This window comes from Mastacembelus armatus, chromosome 4 (assembly GCF_900324485.2).
Source record: "Mastacembelus armatus chromosome 4, fMasArm1.2, whole genome shotgun sequence".
Classification (NCBI taxonomy): Eukaryota; Metazoa; Chordata; class Actinopteri; order Synbranchiformes; family Mastacembelidae; genus Mastacembelus; species Mastacembelus armatus.
Window position 1 is genome coordinate 15,328,253 of NC_046636.1, and position 12,515 is coordinate 15,340,767.

The 12,515-nt window shown below is 40.7% G+C and overlaps 1 protein-coding gene across 3 annotated transcripts in view; it reads left to right on the top strand.

The window, feature by feature from the left end:
• mcf2l2 (MCF.2 cell line derived transforming sequence-like 2) overlaps positions 1–12,515 on the top strand; it is a 160,636-nt gene that overhangs the window by 98,882 nt on the left and 49,239 nt on the right. For all 3 annotated transcript variants that reach the window (XM_026304800.1, XM_026304801.1, XM_026304799.1), the window contains exons 22-25: positions 4,454–4,534; positions 5,335–5,475; positions 7,343–7,435; positions 8,792–8,870. In XM_026304800.1, the coding sequence (XP_026160585.1) occupies positions 4,454–4,534; positions 5,335–5,475; positions 7,343–7,435; positions 8,792–8,870 (394 nt within the window). The remainder of the gene's footprint in view (positions 1–4,453; positions 4,535–5,334; positions 5,476–7,342; positions 7,436–8,791; positions 8,871–12,515) is intronic.

Consider the following 12,515-nt stretch of genomic DNA (forward strand, 5'->3'; position numbering starts at 1 on the left):
ACATAACTTCTTTTACACCACAGCTCTGGAAACTAACGTGATACATATTCCAGTGTAAAACAACAGCTAGTAGCAATGATGATCATGACATAATTATCCTGTGGTCTCAAGAAAATTTTATTAAAAAATAATTGCAAACACAAACCTTCTTGGTTTCTGTAAAACACAGCCAGAGATCCAATAAAGAGCCTTAAACACACAGTAACAGTGTGTTCCCTGACCTCAAAACTAACTATAGCTTTCAAAATCATGAGTACTGACTAGATCAGTTGAAGCTAACAGCCAATTCTGCACTTTAAACAAACATGGAGGTTTCCTTGTTGAGAAGATAATCACTTTTTGCCTCTATATTTTTGGGTACGATTTTAGGTGCAAAAACAACTTTTTATGTTGATTTTCTCAATAACTGTAATTGTGGACAGGATTTGTGTGCATGCAGATGTATTTTCAGTTAACCAGTCCTCAAGCCTTAACCATATACCCAACTTACTGTACCTTAGAATATTAACTAGTATGTTTATCAGACATTTATTGTCATGGTAGCAATTATACACTCCATATGACAATTTCACCACGAAGTGTACCAACCTTCATCTTCATGAAAATTTATAAACCCGTGGTTATGATTATCGAACTGTCATGATTTGGTTAAGTTTTAGGCACAAACACTATGTGTGGTTAGGGTTACAGGACTAGTGTTAGGGGGTTAGGAGTAGGGTTAGGGTTAGGACTATGGTTTGGAGAAAAATAAAACATGTAACTGAAAGATAATGTCCATTGTGATGGTTATAATAATGGTTTTATTCTTAATGTTTTGGAGCAGTCACTGATAAAGAACACATTTCATGTAGGAATCAAACACCACTGTCTTATGGGAAAGTCCTGTATTTGTTGTTGTAAATACTGTGGCATCTAACCTCATCCTTTGAACATGTCATTTTAATTATGGCCACAAGAGGTCGCCTAATTTTATATAAAAAATAAAATTAAAATTTCCCTTCTTACCCCTATGGGTGGTGTGTGTGTGTCTTCCTCAATCTCGGGTCCTCTACCAGAGGCCTGGGAGTTTGAGGGTTCTTCGCAGTATCTTAGCTGTTCCTAGCACTGCGCTCTTCTGGACTGAGATCTCTGATGTTGTTCCTGGGATCTGTTGGAGCCACTCTCCCAGTTTGGGGGTCACAGCCCCGAGGGTGCCGATTACCACGGGGACCACTGTTGCCTTCACCTTCCACATCTTTTCTAGCTCTTCTTTAAGCCCTTGGTATTTCTCCAGCTTCTCATGTTCCTTCTTTCTGATGTTGCTGTCACTGGCTACATCTACCACTACGGCTTTCTTCTGCTGTTTGTCTACCACTACTATGTCCGGTTGGTTAGCCATCACTTGTTTGTCGGTCTGTATCTGGAAGTCCCACAGGATATTAGCTCAGTCATTCTCCCTCACCTTTGGAGTTGTGTCCCATTTTGACCTTGGGACCTCCAGCCCATACTCGGCACAGATGTTCCTGTACTCTATGCCGGCCACTTGGTTATGGCGTTCCATGTATGCGCTGCCTGCTAGCATCTTACAACCTGTTGTTATGTGCTGGATTGTCTCATGGGCATCTTTGCACAGCCTGCACCTGGGGTCCTGCCTGATGTGGTAGACCCCGGCCTCTATCGATCTTGTGCTCAGGGCCTGTTCTTGTGCTGCTACGATCAGTGCCTCTGTGCTGTCTTTCAGTCCAGCTTTTTCCAGCCACCGGTAGGACTTTTCGATATCAGCCACTTCTTGTATCTGGCGGTGGTACATGCCGTGCAGGGGTTTGTCCTGCCATGATGGTTCTCGCTCTTCTTCCTCTGCATCGGGCTTCTGTTGCCTGAGATATTCACTGAGTATTCCATCGCTTGGGGCCATCTTCCTGATGTACTCATGGATCTTTGCTGTTTCATCTTGGATGGTGGCTCTGACGCTCACCAGTCCCCGGCCTCCTTCTTTCCTCTTAGTGTATAGTCTCAGGATGCTGGATTTGGGGTGCAGTCCTCCATGCATTGTGAAGAGCTTCCTTGTCTTGACATCAGTGGCTTCTATGTCCTCTTTTGGCCAGCTTATTATGCCAGCGGGGTATCTGATGACCGGCAGGGCGTAGGTGTTGATGGCTTGGACCTTGTTCTTCCCATTTAGCTGACTTCTTAGGACTTGCCTTACTCTCTGTAGGTATATCGTTGTGGCTGCTTTCCTTGCGGCTTCTTCTTGGTTCCCATTTGCCTGTGGGATTCCAAGGTACTTGTAGCTCCCCTCAACATCCACTATGCTGCCTTCTGGGAGTTCAACTCCTTCAGTCCTGACAACCTTCCCTCTCTTTATCATTCGACCACACTTGTCCAGTCCGAATGACATTCCAATGTCGTTGCTGTATATCTTGGTGGTGTGGATCAGTGAGTCGATGTCTCTCTCAGTCCTGGCATACAGCTTGATGTCATCCATGTACAGGAGGTGGCTGATGGTTGCCCCATTTCGCAGTCAGTATCCGAAGCCCGTCTTAGTGATGATCTGGCTGAGGGGGTTCAGGCCTATGCAGAACAGCAGCGGGGACAGAGCATCTCCTTGGTAGATGCCGCACTTGATGGAGACTTGTGCAATCGGCTTGAGGTTGGCTACTAGGGTTGTTTTCCACAGGCCCATTGAGTTCCTTATGAAGGTTCTTAGGGTCCTATTGATGTTGTACAGCTCCAGGCATTCCAGGATCCATGTGTGAGGCATTGAGTCGTACGCTTTCTTGTAGTCAATCCAGGCGGTGCACAGGTTGGTCTGCCTGGTCTTACAGCCTCGAGCGACCGCTTTATCCACCAGTAGTTGATGTTTTGCTCCCCTGGTGTCCTTACCCATTCCTTTCTGGGCCCCGCTCATGTATTGAGCCATGTGCCTACTCATCTTAGCCACTATGATGCCCGACAGGAGCTTCCATGTTGTGCAGAGGCAGGTTATCAGATGGTAGTTGGATGGGACTGCTCCCTTTTGGGGGTCCTTCAGGATCAGGACTGTCCTGCCTTCAGTTAGCCACTCTGGGTCAGTCCCATCCATTAGCAGCTGGTTCATTTGAGCTGCCAGGTGCTCATGGAGGGCAGTTAGCTTCTTTAGCCAGTAGGTGTGGATCATGTCAGGCCCCAGTGCTGTCCAGTTCTTCATGTTTGAGACCCTTTCTCGGATATCTGCCGTTGCGATGGTCACTGGTTCCTGTTCAGGGATGTTGCTGTGGTCTGCTCTTAGGTCTGCCAGCCACTGGGTTATGTGATGCCTCCCTCTCCCATATGTTTTTCCAGTATTGTTCAGTCTCCAGCCTTGGTGTGTCTGCTCTTGTGTTACTGCCCCCCCACTGAGAGTACACTTTGGATGGTTCGGTGGAGAACATCCTGTTTATTCTCCGTGCTTCTATTTCTCTGGTGTACCTCTTCAGGCGTGTAGCCAGGGCTGTGAGTCGTTGTTTGGCAGTCTACAGGGCCTCTGGTATGGACAGCCTGCTGTATTTCTTACCCAACTTCATCCTTCTCTGCAGTTCTGATAGTTGGCTCACTTCTCTCCGTGTTGCCCTTATTTTTGCCTCTAACCTCCTTCTCCATGCAGGGTACTGCTCCTTGGTGGTGGAATGTATTTTGTGGGCAAGCATCTCAAGGATCACTGTTGCCATGGTGTATATCAGCTTGTTGGTCTCAGTGATGGTCACAGTGGGGATTGTTCGTAATGCTGCATTCACATCTTCTAGTAGCCTTTCAGAGAGTACTTCACTTAGTCTTGGTAACCGGCTGCGGAGGTTCCAGGTGTCCATCTTGCCTACGATCTTCACTCTCACGTCAGCTGCTCTTGTGTTGAGCGTGTTGGGGCTTGTCATTGGGGCTTGATACCCAATCTCGGGTGGGGGTGGTGTGATAGCAGCTGCCGTTTGCGGATGTTGGAACACTGAGCTACTAGATGCTTTGGCCCTAGTGTGGATGGTGGATTTCGAAGTTTCCATAGGTCCTACATTCTCTTCATGTAGCCCCTATCGCTGGGGTTACTCATGTAGTAGCACTCCAACAGTTCTCTGTTATCAGCCCTCGTCCATGAGTGTCTTGTTCCAGTGGCCCATTTCTCATCAGGTTGCCCTGGTCCCCTAGCACCTGACGCGGACCTTGTTGACCCGGGCGATGTCCGAGCCGGTATGACTCCAGTATTTCTATCGCTCATTGTAGTGAGGTAGGCTAGTAGCGTTAAAAACCTTGCCTAAGGGCCCACACTGGTGATGCCCTGGTCGGGATTTGGACCCCCGACCATTTGGTCTCCCCACACCCAGTTAAATACTTTGAATAGGCTAATACTATTGTTATGGTACAAGTTGTGCAGTGATAATGTATGGATAAAAAGTTGGTGTTTACAGACACTGCCATGTATAATAAATAAGTGATACTCGAACAGTCTCTGTCGTGTTGATTTGCACAGGGTAACTTAAATGAACTGGGGAAGCTGCTGATGCAGGGGTCCTTTAATGTGTGGACTGACCACAAAAAAGGCCACAGCAAGGTAAAACCCCACACTCCATTTCTTATTTCCATACTCTAGCTTTTCAACTACAAATCCTATATACATCTGCTATTTTCTATTGCATTTTTAGATTTTGGGCATTTTGCTTACCATTCCAAAACTGGCAGACACTATGGCATAACAAACTAATTGGAGATTACCAGATTACCATTTAATGCTCTGTAATTACTCATTTGTAAGGCACAAGAAATAAAATAACATACTTTTCATTGGTAACATCTTGACATATGTTAAGGTAAGTCAGCCATCATACACTATTGCTCAAATGACAAAAAGAGAAGTGGATCCACCTATTTCTCTCATAAATTTTGTGTAGTTACAGTACATTTTGATTCTGGATTCTAGATGGCCTCACAACTGCAGGTAAACAATCCAGACTTAATATCTACTGTGACTGATTACCCAACTCAAGCAAGTATATAGCATGAAAATAAGTTGAAAAAGAATTTCTGATCTCTGGAAATCCTGATAAGGAAAAGTAATTTCTTAAACAAAAAAGCAAGTTGCGAGTTTATGAATTAGGACAATCATGATGTGATTTGATATAAATCTGTTAAGAATCCATACAAAACCATTTGTACAGTTACTGTACATTTACGCTACTGTACAGTTAAAATTTTCATATAGTGCTAAAATAATACAACAAGCAAATGAATTTGAGGAACATTGTGTTTGTGTGATTGCTGTAATGTAGTCAACATGAATATAATAGCTTTATGAATGGATTAATAGTTGGACAGGGATACAGGCAAAATGAATGAGTGATGGTCTGATTTCAGGTGAAGGACCTGGCCAGGTTCAAACCAATGCAGAGGCACCTCTTCCTATATGACAAAATGCTGCTGTTTTGTAAGAAACGAGATGAGACCACAGATGGACATGAGAAGACGCCTTCCTACAGCTTCAAACACTTGCTCAAGGTCAGATACAGATGTGACCAAGAGGTGTTGTTTCTTATTCCAACTTCCTAGCTTGTTTACATGACACCTTACTGTGTGGCAAAGTGATAAAGACCCCATTGATTGAAGGAGAGAGTTTTTCAGCTAAATACTCAACTCATAACTGTTCATTCTAAAGGCTTCTGTAGGTCAAAATGTTTTAAATTGATCTTAGTTCGAATTCTAATTGGCAGTTTTCTCTATAATTATTTACCTCTAGCAACGCTATAGAACCATTTTTCTGTAAGTGGAGCCATTAAAAAACATTCAATTGACAAAAAACAATTATGTTGTTCATTCAAGGGACTATCAGGAAGGTTAATATAAGTGAAAACAAGAGTATAATTAAACAACAATGAATCACTGATAATAATTTAACTTTAAAACAATTTATGGATTTTTGATGAACGCAATCCCAGTATTTACTCTGGTCTCAACCAATTCCTAAGGGTGATATATATTCATCTTCATTCATCACTATGAAATTGCTACTGGAAAAAGTCTTAGGGGAAACACTGTGCCCAGCTGCTGGTAGTGGAAATGAAGATTGGTAAGACCGCATGTGTTCTAAAACCAAAACAATGAGCTAAAATACTCAATGGATCTACCTATATGTGTCTGCTACACAACACTGCATTTTTAATCTGAACTAAAACATTTTCACTCACTCTGTCTGTGCCAGCAGTGGGTTCTTGACATTTCTCTATGACTTGCACTGATAAATATGCCGTACAGCTTCTCCAGTTCTCATTTAAATGGGTCTACAGAAAGGAAGTGAAGTGTTATTTGTTCAGAAATACAGTTCAAGATGTAATGTTAGTACTTTGTGAAGAAAAGTAACATTGTTGCATCCAAGACCTCAGTTGTCTAATCCTGTGACCCCAAGTAGAGCATGAGCTAATAAAAAGATGCAATCATTAAAGTGCTGAATGGCTGGACAAGCTGTTTTTACATACTTCCCTGTAATTATATTTGGCCAATGCTGTTTGCCCCTAAAGTTCCTCCTGTGACAATTGGTCCAGTATTTATCTGAAGGTGTGTCCAGTCATGGGTGGTGCATATAAGAAGAGTCAGAGCAACAACAAAATAAGGAATTTTGTGTTTTGGAGATCAAGGCTTCAATAACTCTGGAATAAGATATGATTGACTTCCCTACCCTGTTTGTGACTCAGAAAGAGCATGAATATCTCTGCTGAAGATGTATATTTTTAAAAACAGTTATAGTTTGCTTTTTTTTAGAAAAGTATAGATTTTAGTAAACATATAAACATACTGTATTTGTTGCCAACTGTTTTCTTCAGAGGTGTAATACACAGTCTAGTGCTGTGATGGGCATTTCTGCTACTGTGTGGTTGAAACAAACTTGTGCGTGCGTGCGTGCCTGCGTGCGTGCGTGCGTGTGTGTGTGTGTGTGTCTCCCTGCAACAGTGATGTGTTCAAAGTTTTTGGACCAGAGATGAGCTGTGTGGCACAGAGGAACAAATATGTCAGACTTTAGATAGACAGACAATACTTAAGAGTAAAATGAATTGTGGTTGGTTGGTTTGTAATGGGGATTTTTAAATAAGATAAACTTCATCTACGTCTACATCCAGCCTTAAATTGCATTAGTTTATAACGTGTTCACATTGTCTGCTTGGTTAAATCAAGTTATAAATGATGTGTTCCTGGGATTTATCATGTTTGGTCTTCAATATTTACTTTGTTATGGGAAGTTCAAGATAACAGGATATGTAGTTACTGTACATAATACAAAGAGATGTGTATTGGCTGGGGTATGCCCAACAGCTTTTTTTTTAAGTAACTATCAGTTATCTCACATTGTCTCTGCTGTATTGTTTCGGCCCAGATGAGCGCTGTTGGGATCACTGAGAATGTCAAAGGTGATAACAAGAAGTTTGAGGTGTGGTACAACGGCAGAGAGGAGGTTTACATCATCCAGGTATGTTCATGGAATGACACAACCCTTTCTTGTGTTTTATGCTCAGCTTCACTCAGGTTATATTTAAACAGTGATGGAAAGAAACTAATTAGGTTTGCACATGAAGAGCATTTTTAGGTACCGTACTTATACTTTACTTGAATGTGTCCATTTTATTTTACTTTATATTTATATTAATTATAATTACTATATTTTATATTTATACTCCACTACACTTTTGAAGGAAAACAGTGTACTTTTTACTACACTACATTACTTACTCGATTAAACTTTTTAATAAAACATATGAATGAAAAACTTATCAAATACAATCATCGGTAAAACTAGCAGTTCCTAAACTTTTGGCCTTTGACCTTACAAAAACTGTATCATGTCTTGTCACATTTTAGCAGCTCCACTAAAGAAACATTTCCCCTCTAAACACAAATTTTTAGAACGGCACTTTTTTCCACTTTCCCAATCAGTAATAATCTAATAATGTCATATATAATAATTTGTCAGTCACAGCTGACATTTTCCAAGTACTTTTTTTAATACTTTACAATTTGTAATACTCTGGCAATGTCAGAGAGAATAATAATTATTTTATATAGCCATACATTTTCTATACCCGCTTATTCCTTAACCAGGGTCACGGGGATCTGCTGGAGCCTATCCCATCTCTCTTTCGGGTGGAAAGACAGGTTACCAGTCCATCACAGGGCCACATATTGACACACAAAGACAAACGACCACACACTCCTATGGGCAATTTAGAGTCACCTATCAACCTGACATACATGCTTTTGGACTGTGGGAGGAAACCGGAGTACCCAGAGTAAGCCCATGCAAGCACAGGGAGAACATGCAAACTCCACACAGAAAGTCCAGGTTGCGAACCCAGGACCTTCTATCTGTGAGGCAACAGTGCTAACCACTCAGCCACCATGCTGCCCCTGTTTTATATATGCAAATAAAATTAAAAACAATAATATAATAATAATAAAACCTGGTAATTTACTTAACACAAATATGGACATAAGTTTACTTTTTTTAGTTTTTAAAATATTTTAAAACATAGAGAAAATCCAAATAAAGTTTCATTTTGGGAGGCATCCAGAACTCTTTTTTACAATCCTCCTCTTGGGGACAGTGTTGCACCATGCTGTTTCTTCACTAAGCAGCTTCTCACTCAGAAAAACAGCATTAGTGTTAAGAGGCTTTCGTTACATACTTTGTGTGTGTGTGTGTGTGTGTGTGTGTGTGTGTGTGTGTGTGTGTGTGTGTGTGTGTGTGTGTGTGTGTGTGTGTGTGTGTGTGTGTGTGTGTGTGTGTGTGTGTGTGTGTGTGTGTGTGTGTGTGTTTCCGTTTCCCTAGGCTCCTTCAATGCATGTGAAAAATATGTGGGTGTCAGAGATTCGTAAAGTTCTTACAGGCCAGCTAGAGGCATGCAGAGGTAAACACACACACACATTTGTTTTTGTATAATTATGTCATTGACATAATGTGTTCTTATTCTAAACTTAATCATGCAACTAACCTGCAACTAAACTTTTCTAAATACTGTAAATATATCTTACAATTCAAATGCATTTAGTAGAATATTTGCATAACCAACGTAAATTGTTGAATGTATGATGTAAAATACAATCTTTTCATGTACATACCATGTATATTCTATACAGTGCGGTGAAAACAAAACCCTTTCTGGTTTTTTTTTTTTTTAGTTCTTTTTTATTTTTTTGTATATTTGTCACACTTAAATGGTTCAGATAATCAAACTAATTTTAATATTACACAAAGATAACTGAAGTAAATAGAAAATGCAGTTTTTAAATGATTTCATATATTATTAGATGTCCAAACCTGCCTGGCCCTGTATGAGAAAGTAATTGCCCCCTCAACCTAACAACTGGTTGTGCCACCCTTGGCAGCAACAACTGCAATCAAGTGTTTGCGATAACTGGCAATGAGTGTTTCACATCGCTGTGGAGGAATTTTGGCCGACTCGTCTTTGCAGAATTGTTTTAATTCAGCTACATTAGAGAGTTTTCCAGCATGAAGGCCTGTTTAAGGTCATGTCACAGCATGTCAATCAGATTTAAATCCAGACTTTGACTAGGCCACTACAAAACCTTAATTTTGTGAGTTGTTTTTTTTTTTTTTTTTTTCTTTTTTTTGAGCCATTCTGATGTGGACTGGCTGGTGTGTATCAGATTATTGACCTGCTACATAACCCAAGTGTGCTTGAACTTGACATTTTCCTTTGGGATTTTATGGTATAGCACAGAAATCATGGTTCCATCAATTATGGCATGTCATCCAGGTCCTCAAGCTGCAAAGCAGCCCCAGACCATCACACTACCACCACCATGTTCGAGTACAACACTATGTTGTATGAAATGCTGTGTAAGTTTTACACGAGATATAACAGGACGCACACCTTCCAAAAAGTTCAACTTTTGTCTTATCAGTCCACAGAATATTTGCCTAAAAGTCCTGGGGATGATGAGCCTTTGTGTCTTTTTGGTCAGAAGTGGCTTTTGCCTTAGAATTGTCCCATGGGTGCCATTTTTGCCCTGTGTCTTTCTTATTGTGGAATCATGAACAATGTCCTTATCTGAAGCCAGTGAGGCCTGCAGTTCTTTAGATGTTGTTCTGGGTTCTTTTATAAGCTCCTGGATAGGTTATAGTTGTGCTCTTGGAGCAATTTTGGTGGGCCAGCCACTCCTGGGAAGGTTCACCACTGGTCCAAGTTTTCTCCATCTGTGTATATCGACTCTCTCTGTGGTTTGCTGGAGTCCCAAAGCCTTAGAAATGGCTTTGTATCCCTTTCCAGACTGATACATGTCAGTTACTTTGTTTCCCATCTGTTCTTTCCTTTCTTAGGTTGTGGCATGATGTGTTACTTTTTGATCTTTTCTTCTTCTTCTTCTTCTTCTTTTAGCATGCTTCACTTAGTCAGACGGGTTCTATTTAAGTGATTTCTTGATTCAACAGGTCTGACAGTAATCAGGGTGGGTGTGGCCTGATTACTGGCCTGATTACAAAGTGAAATTGCTCAACTTTCCAAAAATGTGTCTAATCACAAACTGTCTAAACTGTTTGCGTGAAGCTTTGCAAATTCATATCATTTTAATCAATGTTTTCCTAGCTTCTATCAGGCATGTGTCTAAACTACTGTGTAAAGCTACCATAGCTAGTTTTATCATGGCTGTCAGTTTTGCAGCTGTCCCTTATCACAACATTGACGTAAAAACTTGTCATAATGTGACATAATTGTTGTTTTTCGAATTAATAAGATACCCCTTTACCTAGTCAGGTGTCTTCCTATTTTATTTTATTCAGTAACTTTATAAAAACAGACTAGACCACAGTGTACCCTACATTTTATATGTTCTGTGTTTCCCGTAGCCATGCCTATCCCAACTCTCTTTGGGTGAAAGGCAGAGGTACACCCTGGACAGCTCTATTAAAGATTGTTTTTTAATAAATTTGAATTAATGTTGTAACTGCCCCTATAGACTGGATTGGGATTAGTTGTGAAATTTGACTTTGTCTATTCAAGTATCAATTGTACATATATTATCATATGTACAATTATTACAGCAGTGTGGGTGGGTAGCTAACAGATGTGGGTTTATTATAGTAAAATTTTGTCTTTCCAATACAAACAGTCTCTGAGAAACCAAAGAGAATGCAAAAAGTGTTGCAACCGTCCACACTCTCCCCTAATATTAAAATGTGTTTGCTGATCTGAATCATTTATATGTAAAAAAATTTTAAAAAAATCAGTAAGGGGGCAAATACCTTTTCACAGCCCTATATACAATATACATGGTATGTACGTGAAAAGAGTGTATTTTACGTCACACAGTCAACCATTTACTATGGTTATGCAAACTTCCTACTAAATGCATTTGAATTAAAACTCATATGTACAGTATTTAGAAAACCTTTTTAAATTCTGACTCTTATTCTGATTGTTGGGTTCCCCATGCTGAGGCTCTATTATCATTTCCTGCTGCAGCAACTCAATTTTCTTGTCAACTCCAGTATATCTATCAATACATGTTATCGTTTGCTGCAATCTTGAGTTAGGCTTGTCATTCTCTTTTACCAACTGCCAAGTCCCGGAAATGTTATATTTTGACATGTTATAATACTCCCTGTCAAATGCAAACAGAGAAAAATGTATTTTTATAATTATACAAACATGTTTATCAGAAGGACAATACTGTGGCCTTATATAGAAACCAGTATGTAACTTCTTGTAGTCACTGACTCAACAATCACTGAGATAGCTAGATAGCTAGATTGATTGATTGATAAAGATAATTTACAATAAAAAATGAAAATAATATTGAGATGTTATGAATGATTTCTGACCTTTTCTTCTGACCTAAGATTAAATTATTAATAATTGCAACCCTAGTGTGAAGACAATGCATAAATGCACAAAGCATACTGTATATGCATGTACATACATGCAGCAACACTTCACTTTCTGTGGGTTTCTCTCTGTAACCCTCTCCCTCTCTCAGCTAGTTAGCATCAGTCATCCACAGTGGCCCTGACTGACAGGAGAACCACCCTTATTGCCACACACACTCTGCCTAGTTGACAACCTGTGTATGTGAGAGAGAGAGAGGGAGCACAAACTGACTAATAATACAGCAGCCCTGTCATGAAGCAGAGAGCAGAGGCTGTAGGAGGCTTTGATGGTCTACAGCAGTGGTAGACCAGCAGTGGTCTACGGCATGTGTGATTTACTCCATGTGAGCAGGGTAAAGGAAAGACAGTGAAAGAATAAAATTGGACTGGGAAGAGGAGAGGTAGGAGATTGAAAGTGATTAAAAGAGGACTGAAGAGGACAGTGGAATGATGCATAGATACAGACAGAGAGAGAGAGAGAAGAAAGATTTTCAGGGTGGAGATGGAGGCTGAGAGGCAACACAGCGGGAATGAAGGGAGGCTTGAAGGGATGAACATGAAAGCAGGAGGGGCAAGTGTGAGGAGATAGGAGGGTGGAGAGAATGACAACAAAGGGGAATGGCAGTCATTTCAGCTTTGTGTGCTGTAGAGATGAAGGACAGAAAGT